The sequence below is a fragment of the Nansenia antarctica genome (genome assembly GCF_963989245.1).
Source record: "Nansenia antarctica genome assembly, chromosome: 16".
NCBI lineage: Eukaryota > Metazoa > Chordata > Actinopteri > Argentiniformes > Microstomatidae > Nansenia > Nansenia antarctica.
The window spans coordinates 2,795,957-2,806,414 of NC_137686.1; the positions used below are offsets into that span (position 1 = coordinate 2,795,957).

The following is a 10,458-nucleotide window of genomic DNA, read 5'->3' on the forward strand; positions in this document are numbered from 1 at the left end:
ATCTCTCGTTCTGCTTCTCTCTCGTTCTGCTGCTCACCACACACACCCCTCGCGGACTACTTCCGTCTCTTATATAGGCACCACCGAGCCCAACATCCGGGCCACGGACACACCCCGGATATACTACGTCATCAAATATATACAGAAACATTTTACAATAATAATACATATACCTTCATAAACGTACAGAATAGTATAGAAAATAAGAAAGTAAATAACTGGGGCAAAAGGGCTGATTTCGGGAAAACTAAACTGGCTCTAAAACTGTGGGCCTTCACAACAGCCGCCCCATGAAACCCTCGGTTTCAGTTAACTAAGAAGGCACACTGGCTAGGCTGCTCTAGCAGCGTGAGGTAGGAGGTGATAGTGTCCTGGCTAATTTGAGGGAGCTCAATCAGGCGTGCCACAGGTCGGGTGTAAGTGCGACCACCAACGTCCACGATGGCCGTCCGCACCCTTCCATCCGGACCCGGCAGGACCTTGGTCACTCGGCCTGTCTGCCAGGCGGCGCGTGGAAGGGACTGGTCGATCACCAGTACCACGGCACCTTCAGACAAGTTGTCTCTCTCCCTCGTCCACTTCTGCCTGACTTGCAGGGTCGGCAGGTAGTGCAGTATGAACTGCTTCCAGAACTGGTCCGCGGGCACCTGGCTGTGCCTCCACCATCTTCTTCCGGTGAGCTCTGCAGGGTCGTAGACTACCTGAGGCAGTGCAGAGTCTCGCCGCCCCATCAGCAAGAAGTTAGGCGTGATGGGATCCAGATCTGCTACATCACTGGAGGTATAGCCTAGGGGCCGGGAGTTCAAGATGCCCTCAATCTCTGCTAGTACAGTCTGGAGCACCTCATCGGTAGGCACCTTCTGTCCGAGAATGGTACGTAGGACGTTCTTTACTGAGTGAATCTCCCGCTCCCAGGCTCCCCCGAAGTGTGGAGCATTTGGGGGGTTGAACTCAAACTTCACTTGCTGGGAGGCGAGTCTGTCACGAGCCTCCTCAGTCATCGCAGCGTAGCTCGCCCTCAGCTCGGCCTCACCACCGACGAAGTTGGTGCCTCTGTCCGACCGGAGGGTCTTAGGGGTCCCTCGCCTGGAGGTGAACCTCTTGAAGGACATGAGGAAGCTGTCGCTTGTGAGCTGGTGCAGAACTTCCAGGTGCATTGCTCTCGTCGTCAGGCACGTGTAGATGATGCCCCACCGCTTTTCGGAGGCTCGCCGGTTTCGGACTAGGAGTGGCCCGAAACAGTCGACCCCAGTAGAGTGGAACGGAGCCTGTCTCAGTCGCAGCCGGTCCTCGGGCAGATCGGACATCATGGGCTGCGGCGGCGTGGCTCGCCACCTCTGGCAGTCCGAGCAGGACCTTTGATATCTCCGTACCGCCTCCCGTCCATGGAGTATCCAGAATCTCCGTCGTACCTCCGCGAAGACACGCTCTCCACCCGCGTGCTGCACTTTGTCATCATGGTGCTTGATGACCAACCTGGTGACCTGATGCTTAGTGGGAAGCACGATGGGATGCTTCGTGTCCAGGTCTAGATCTTGAGCGCGGCGCAGTCTGCCACCCACGCAAATGAGAACACCGTCGAGCTCTGGAGCTAAGCCGCGGAGTCTACTGTCCGAGGGGATCGGCTTCCCTTTCTCGAGACACTCCCGCTCTCGGGAGAAGGCATCCTGTTGGGCACTCTGCAGCACCAGGAGCTCCGCCGCGGTGTAATCTTCGGCGCTGAGCGTAGTATCTAGGGGTAGACCGGCCTTGGAGCAGAACATCCTCTTCTGCAGCTCTTCGAGCGTCTCACACTCCTCTCCTGGAGTAGTCGCAGGGTCTACGACCTGGGTGACTCCGCAGAACAACGTCTTACGCAGCTCTTTGTCCTCTCTGTCTTCTGCTAACGCCGGCGTGGCTGGCCACTCTGACTCCCGCTCCTGTAGGAAGTCTGGTCCCGTGTGATACAGGTGGGGCTCAGCCAGATCCTGTAGAGTTGCCCCTCTCGTGATGACGTCAGCAGGGTTCCTCTTGGTGTCTACATAACGCCAGCAGTTCACCTCAGTCAACTCCAGAATCTCGGCGACTCGGGTGCCCACGAACACCTTGTACCGACATGAGCTGGACTTCAACCACTGGAGGACGGTAGTGGAGTCTGACCACATGGTGACGCTCTTCAGAGGTAGCTGGAGCTCGTCGAGCAGGAACCTTCCCAGTTGCGCGCCGTTCAGGGCAGCACACAGCTCCAGTCTTGGGATGGACTGTTGCTTCTTCGGCGCCACTCGGGAACGTGCCAGGACAAACGAGACGTGGACTTCACCTCCAAGCTCTGCCGCTCTGACGTATGCCACGGACCCGTACGCCATCTCCGAGGCGTCGCAGAATACATGTAGCGTGATGACACTCCTCTCTAGGTCCGTGGAGGGAGGGAAGTAGCTCCGCTGCAGCTTGATGTGCTGGAGAGTGGGAAGTTCCTGCTCCCAGGCCTTCCACTTCTCTGCTAGGTGACGAGGCAGAGGATCGTCCCATCCTCGTTCTTGGGCCCACAGCTCCCGGACAAGCACCTTGGCCACCGTCGTGAAGGGAGCGATATATCCCAGTGGGTCGTACTGGCTCGCTAGAGTGCTGTATATCGTTCTCATCGTGACGCGTTGAGGCTTGGCAGGCTTATTGCGATAGCGTAGCGTGTCCGTCTGGAACTGCCAGATAAGTCCGAGCGTCATCTCCTGAGCATCATCTGGTGAGTGAGAGACCCAAGCCTCGCTGCTGGTCGAGGTGGCCTCCTTCGGGAGGTCTCTGATGACTTGCGGGTCGTTGCTGGCCCACTGGCAGATCTCAAATCCACCCTCCTGGAGATGAGCACGCAGGTCCTGGACTAGCTGACGGGCTTCCGTGGCTGTCTTCGAACTGTGAAGGCAGTTGTCCACGTAAAAACTCTTATGGACGGCGTCAAACACTCCAGGAGGTGCCGTCTCCTGCGCGGCGTGAGTCTGTAGCGCATAGGTAGCGCAGCAGGGGCTGCAGGTTGTCCCGAAGGGTAGCACCTCCCACTGGTAGATAGAGGGGTCGGGGTCGCTCGGGTCCTCTCTCCAGAGAAACCTCATGAGTGGCTTGTCTTCCTCCAACATCCTGACCTGGTGAAACATTCGCTTAATGTCACCACTGACTGCGATCGGCTGCTGACGGAAGCGCACCAGAACTCCCAAGAGGGCTGGGGTCAAGGTTGGACCAGGGAGAAGATAGTGGTTGAGGTTGAGCTTCCCCACCTGGTAGCTACAGTTGAAGACCACTCGGTTCTTCCCGTTGTGGTGAACATTGTGGTGCGGGAGGTACCAAGACTCGGCACTCTGGTTCGCCTCGGCTGGCTCAAGCTTCTTCACCAGACCGGACTCCGTCAGTTTCTTCATCTCCGTTCGGTAAGAAGCAGCAAGGACCTCGTCCTTCCTCATACGCTTCTCAGTGCTGGTCAGACACTGTAGGACGGTTTGAGGGGATACTCGAAACTCTGGCATGAGTTCTCTGCGGAGTAGTGGTGTGACGTATCTCTTAACGCCCTGGACTTCGATACGCACTGTCTTTGCTTTAAGGAGGTCCAGGGCGTAGACGTCCTCCTTTGACCGTACGTAGAGCTTCTCATTCTTGTAGGGCGCAACGTCTAGCGTCCACAGCTTCTGGACGTTGTCTAGCAGCGCCACATTCATGGAGTCCACACTGGTGTGAAGGCAGTTGATGGTCTGCACTTCTTCGGTGCGGACATGGAGGGATGACGTAGCTCTCCCGTCTCTATCTCTCCACTCGGTAGCGCCTTGGAGGGCCCACCCAAGCGCAGTCTGAACAGCCATCGGGCAGCCTCGTGGTCCTCTCAGCGGAGGACGGAGCGACACGATCAGTGCAGCGTTGTCCGAGCCGATGAGAAGGGTTGGCTCCGCTCCTTCTATCGGATGTAGGTCTACTCGCCGTAGGTGGGGATATCTTGCGCGTAACCTCTCCAGGGGGTAGTCGTAGCGGGAGAGCGCTAGCTGGTCGGCGGTGAAGACATTCTGAAGCCGATGTCTATCCGACGGCCGCCCCGCCGGGGAGATAGAGAAGTTGATTCTCGCCCCGGTGACCTCTTTAAGGTCGCGACGTATCGTGCGCAGAGTCAGCTTCTCCTCAGTCCCGTGGAGCCCCAACTGGCGCACTGCCTCCTGGAGGAGGATGGTCCGTTCCGACCCGTCGTCTAGAACGGCGTACGTGTCGTACACAACGTTGTTGTGGTGGAGTCGGACCTTCACCACCTTCAGTAGGACCTTGGAGCCGCTGCTCTGGGTTGGGTCTAGGTAGTAGACAGGGGTTTCCTCTTCCGGTGCGCGACCGGACCTAGGGCTTCTGGTGCCCTCCGTGGACCTGGCGAGGGAGACCTCGTGTAGAATGTTGAGGTGGACCTCCTCACAGCGATTGCACTTTCTCCTCAAGGTGCAGTTCTTAGCCAGATGGTCGCGCCCACAGTTCCAGCACCTCTGGTTCTCCTCGAGCCACCTCTGCTTGTCCTCGGTACTCAGGTTGTTGAAGTCACTGCACTCATTGAACCAGTGCTCGCTGGTGCAGTACGGACATGGCGGTGGACCTCTCCGTCCCTTCTGAGGGGGTTGAGAGGAATCCTTTCCCTCAGGTCGGGCTTTCCTCTCTCTCCGAGGCTCCTCCTCCGTGTGCAGCACTCCTACTGGGCGTCCTCTGTTCGAGCTCGGCCGGTCCCAGCGGTCTCCCTTCTCCCTCTCCTTCTTCGGCTCAGCGTAACCCATGGCGTCTACGTTGGTGTCATGCACTTCCTCCAGTAGGAACTCCGCGAAGGCAGCCATGCTCAGACCCAACCTCCCGGGGTTACGAACGCGCTGCTGTCGCCGGAACCTCTCCTGCCGGAAGCGTGGGATCTTGCGGAGCAGCCGCTCGACGTTGGAGGTGCTGTTGATCTCGCTGGCGCCAGCTGGGCCCTGCGTCTTCAGCATTCCAACCAAGGTGTGCACGCGGAGCGCGAAGTCATCCAGCGCCCGGTCATCCTTGATGGGGGCCTGCTGTTCGAGGGCTTGCAGTTCAGCAAGGGCGTGGTTCCAGGGACGACCGTAGCGGGCATCCAAGTCAGCGAGCGCTCTGGTGTAAGGTGTCGGTGCGGAGGCATGGGCCAGTACCATGTTGTGGGCTCTGGGGTTCCTCACATGCTGAAGGAGAATCGCATATTTGTAGGACTCTGAGCAGGAGTTGTCCAAGAGCGTGTCTAGGCAGATGCGTAGCTCCACATACTGGCTCCTGTCCTCGTCCTTGAAGAAGGGGAACTTGGGTCCCTCCACCTGGGGGAACATCCTGTAGTGGATCATCGGTGCTGGAGTGACGGTCTGGGTGTCCGGCCTGCATGCATTTTGGTGCACTGGAGGACCTAGGGGTGTGCTACGCTCTTGGGGAATGGCTCCCCTCCCGGGCAGCGACGCTGGCTCCCTCTGGGCCGCGTAGCGGTCGGGTCCCTGGTCCTCTTCCTTCCAGGTGGTCAGCTGGGCCTGTAGTTGGACAGTCATGGCGGGGGTCATGGAGCCATCGGCGGGGGGTTCAGGAGATGGCACTCGAGAGGGCCGTGCGGATGATGCTCTGGAGCTACAGGCCGACGGAGTTCTGCTGATGCACACGTCGCGCATGGTCTGCATCATTTCCTCCATCTTCTCTGCGTGCAGTTGCTCTCTCGCCATCTGCCTCTCCGCCGCGCGTTCCGCCCCCTCCATCTGGAGGCGCTCGCGCTCGTACTGGATGCGTTCCCTCTCTAACGCCTCCTGGCGCTGTCTCTCCGCCGCACGTTCCGCTCCGTTCATCTGGAGGCGTTCGCGTTCGCGTTCACGCTCGAACTGGAGTCGTTCCCGCTCTAACGCCGTCTCGGCCTGTTGGCGCTCCCGCTCGAACGCCATCTCGGCCTGTTGGCGCTCCCGCTCTAACGCCATCTCGGCCTGTTGGCGCATACATTCGGACAGCGCGGCACTACTCCCTCTGGAGTGCAGGCTATCCGCCCCAGAGGAAGAACTGCCCACGGAAGCCCTGGACCGGTAGGAAGCCACTGAGCGGCAGGAGCTAGGTCTCGAGCGCGCCGTACTGGGAGGCAGATCGTTAAGGCTGAGGCCCTCCCTCTTCCGCCCGCAGGCGCTGTCGGACCGGGCCTCTCCTTCCTGTTCTTCCGTTTCCACGGCAAAACCCTGCGGTTCTGCCATCTCATCCTCAGGCTGGTGCTCTTTGAGGGCTGTCTCAGTGCTAGCCACCCGCGCGCCGGTGGACACCTCGGCCTCTCCGACCACTGTATCCCGTGGAGTGCGCTCCTCGCTATCACTCAGTGAGCTTTCGAGCTCAAGCTCATACTCCTGTAACCTCGGAGGCAACCGCGGGACTCTCTGTGGTCGTGGCTCTGGCTCAGGGGGCGGAGAAGGGGGGGTAACTGTCTGGTCTGGTTGGCTGCGCTCAGCCATGCTATCACTACACTACCTATCCGGCTCGAAGGACCAATTGTAACCAGGGAGTAGCTGAAAAGGACTGTATAATTTAGGAAGGGGCTGGTTATCTAACTAATGGAGCTAAATAGGCAGTATAGGAGGATACAGGCAGGGGGCGCCAGCAAACCGTTAGACTAGCAGTTAATGTCGTTAGCATTAGCAAGGGAACTAGCATTAGCATTAGCCTTCAAACAACTAGCATTAGCATTGGAGCTACAAACAACTAGCATTAGCATTGGAGCTACAAACAACTAGCATTAGCATTGGAGCTACAAACAACTAACACACGGTATTACATATGAACAACACATTTATTACACAAATGATGTCCATCCCCAAATACACATTCCCTCCCGGCCGGCCACACACACTCTCAATCACTCACTGATAGTCTCTGGCCTGAACAGGCTTATAGTCCAGTGGCGTGGTGCGCGTTGAGGCCTGGTCGAATGGCATGTGCGTCGATGAAGTGGTCCGCGTCGAAGCTCCGCGGGAGTCTGTGTTCGCTCGTGGAGACGACGATTAATGTCCAGCTGGCGTCCCGCTTGGTCCAACGTTGAACAGCCGGCTGCTGGCTAGGCTGTCCAACGGGAACACAACTAAACAGGCTACCGTGGTACACTCGATAATCGCTTTCCTGGCGTCTTCAGTTGCTGCACGGTGTGCGCGCTGCTGAATCCGCCATCTTAGCTCGGCTTTTCGTTACTATCTCTCGTTCTGCTTCTCTCTCGTTCTGCTGCTCACCACACACACCCCTCGCGGACTACTTCCGTCTCTTATATAGGCACCACCGAGCCCAACATCCGGGCCACGGACACACCCCGGATATACTACGTCATCAAATATATACAGAAACATTTTACAATAATAATACATATACCTTCATAAACGTACAGAATAGTATAGAAAATAAGAAAGTAAATAACTGGGGCAAAAGGGCTGATTTCGGGAAAACTAAACTGGCTCTAAAACTGTGGGCCTTCACAACAGTATGAATGTTATTGGTGTGGTTTTTTTACTGTGAAAACTCTTATAGAGGTTAAGCAGTGATGAGGAGCAAAGTCCCGAACTAAAGGTCAGTGGAGGTCAGTGCCCATCTAAAGAGCTGTCTAGTCAGGGGAAAAGCTGTCTAGTCCCGGGGTAGAGCTGTCTAGTCCAGGGGTAGAGCTGTCTAGTCAGGGGTAGAGCTGTCTAGTCAGGGGTAGAGCTGTCTAGTCCCGGGGTAGAGCTGTCTAGTCCCGGGGTAGAGCTGTCTGGTCAGGGGTAGAGCTGTCTGGTCAGGGGTAGAGCTGTCTAGTCAGGGGAAAAGCTGTCTAGTCCCGGGGTAGAGCTGTCTAGTCCAGGGGTAGAGCTGTCTACTCAGGGGTAGAGCTGTCTAGTCCAGCGGTAGAGCTGTCTACTCAGGGGTAGAGCTGTCTACTCAGGGGTAGAGCTGTCTAGTCAGGGGTAGAGCTGTCTAGTCAGGGGTAGAGCTGTCTAGTCAGGGGTAGAGCTGTCTAGTCAGGGGTAGAGCTGTCTAGTCAGGGGTAGAGCTGTCTAGTCCAGGGGTAGAGCTGTCTAGTCCCGGGGTAGAGCTGTCTAGTCCCGGGGTAGAGCTGTCTAGTCAGGGGTAGAGCTGTCTGGTCCAGGGGTAGAGCTGTCTAGTCCCGGGGTAGAGCTGTCTGGTCAGGGGTAGAGCTGTCTAGTCCAGCGGTAGAGCTGTCTAGTCCAGGGGTAGAGCTGTCTAGTCAGGGGAAAAGCTGTCTAGTCCCGGGGTAGAGCTGTCTAGTCCCGGGGTAGAGCTGTCTAGTCCAGGGGTAGAGCTGTCTAGTCAGGGGTAGAGCTGTCTGGTCAGGGGTAGAGCTGTCTAGTCAGGGGTAGAGCTGTCTAGTCCAGGGGTAGAGCTGTCTAGTCAGGGGTAGAGCTGTCTAGTCAGGGGTAGAGCTGTCTAGTCCCGGGGTAGAGCTGTCTAGTCAGGGGTAGAGCTGTCTGGTCAGGGGTAGAGCTGTCTAGTCCAGGGGTAGAGCTGTCTACTCAGGGGTAGAGCTGTCTAGTCAGGGGTAGAGCTGTCTAGTCAGGGGTAGAGCTGTCTAGTCCCGGGGTAGAGCTGTCTAGTCCAGGGGTATGTTCTCCTGTGTCTGGGGAACCATCCCTGAGGAACCCCACATACCAGTAGAGGCTTATCACTATTTAGGGTAAAAGAAGTGAATGAAAATAATAATAACAAAAAAACACAGGGAAAAAGCTCAGAACTGGCCGATCGTGAAACCTCTGTCTCCTCATCTCTCTTGTATCTCTTCTCAGAGTCTACGGTATACCTACACATAGGACATAGGAAGTGAGTAACAATTGATAGTAAACCGTGAGTTCCTTTTTCCTGCCTCTCCTGCAGACTCAGGGGCCCGGCTCCCCCCGCTCCTCCCCCGGACACACGGCCAGCCGGCCCATCCCCATGCCGACCCAGTCCCAGTCTGCCGGCACCACTCCCACTCCCACACCTCAGGACTCACTCATGGGCGTGGGAGGGGATGTGCAAGAGGCCTTCGCTCAGGGTAATACACACACACACACACACACACACACACACACACACACAGACACACACACACACACACACACACACACACAAAATAGCTTTATACTAGCTTATCCTGATGTGATTTTGAAAATATAATGATACTGGGTGGTAGAACGCACATATCTAGGAAAAGTCATGAAAGGAGGGTCCTGAAAAATGTTATCGAATGCAAAGATATAAAGATTTATTTTACTCACGGCTGATTAAGTGTTAACCAATGAGTGTCTGCTCTGTTCCCAAGGCCCCCGGAGGAACTTGAGAAACGACCTCCTCGTTGCTGCCGACTCCATCACCAACACAATGTCCTCACTGGTTAAAGAGCTCAACTCAGGTGATCCTTCTGTCCGTTTGTCTCCTTGTCCGTTGGTCTTGTCTGTCTTTCGAATATCTCCATCCTGCATCGTCCTGCCACGTTTGTTTGTTAAAGACACGTTTCTCTCTCCCAGAGACGGGAAGCGAGACGGAGAGCATGCTGGACTCAGACTTTGGGCGCCCTCACATGAACGACCTGGTCTCTCCCGGATCAGAGGGCTTCCTAGCACAGATGAGCCTTAAACCGCGGTACCTATTGCACTGTGTGTAACGCACTGTAGGAATTTGCATGGAAAAAGCAATGTGGTAAGGGTAGAGAGAGCAAAATTCAGAATCAGGGGGTGAAGTACCTCGCTGCAGCGGTGGACACTTCAGTTAACCTCCTCTGCTCAGCCCGGCGGCTCGCTAGCGCCGCGTAGCGTTTCAGAGATGGACAGAACCGTCCCGGGTTACTGGCTGGTATCTCTAACCCCACCCCCCTCTCTTCCCCCAGGACCACCGGTGTTGAGGAGGAGAGCTATGAGAACGACCTGGTGCAGCAGCTGGAGGAGGAGCTGAAGAGGGAGGAGCTTCTGCAACACAGACAGGAGAAGGGCCGTATGGTGAGCTCTGCTTTCACAGCTTGTTATTCCATTCCTGGATGGATTCTTCACACTGTAAAACACATGTCCTCCCCGCTGGTTGAATTCAGCACTTTGTTGTTGTTGTTGTTGTCGTTGTTTCTGTTGGTGGTGTTGTCGTAACAGGTGACGTTGCCGTAACAGGTGGCGTTGCAGCAGTGACCGTGTTTAGCCAGTTTCCTGGTAAGAGCTTCGTTTCTCTAAAATGGTAAATGGACTGACCTTATTCCAAAGTGCTTTACAACGGCCTCTCATTCACCCATTCACACACGCATTCACACACCAATGGCAGCAAGCTACCGTGCAAGGCGCCGGTCTGCTCATTGGGAGCAATTTGGGGTTCGGTGTCTTGCCCAAAGGACACCTCGACATGTGGAGCCGGGGATCGAACCGCAGACCTTGCGATCATTAGACCTCCTGAGCCACACAGCCGCCCCCCTCTCTATGATCTGTTACGCATGTAGGTACTGTACATGGGCCAATGGAATCC

At 56.3% G+C, this 10,458-nt stretch overlaps 1 protein-coding gene across 1 annotated transcript in view; it reads left to right on the plus strand.

Moving 5' to 3' along the window:
- Window positions 1–10,130, plus strand: part of dtna (dystrobrevin, alpha) — a gene marked incomplete at both ends in the record, with an annotated part of 61,605 nt that extends 51,475 nt beyond the window's left edge. Inside the window, 5 exons of the mRNA XM_080546546.1 lie at window positions 8,851–9,010; window positions 9,278–9,367; window positions 9,483–9,597; window positions 9,842–9,950; window positions 10,113–10,130. Coding sequence (XP_080402672.1) covers window positions 8,851–9,010; window positions 9,278–9,367; window positions 9,483–9,597; window positions 9,842–9,950; window positions 10,113–10,130 — 492 coding nt within the window. The remainder of the gene's footprint in view (window positions 1–8,850; window positions 9,011–9,277; window positions 9,368–9,482; window positions 9,598–9,841; window positions 9,951–10,112) is intronic.
- Window positions 10,131–10,458: the final 328 nt, after the last annotated feature.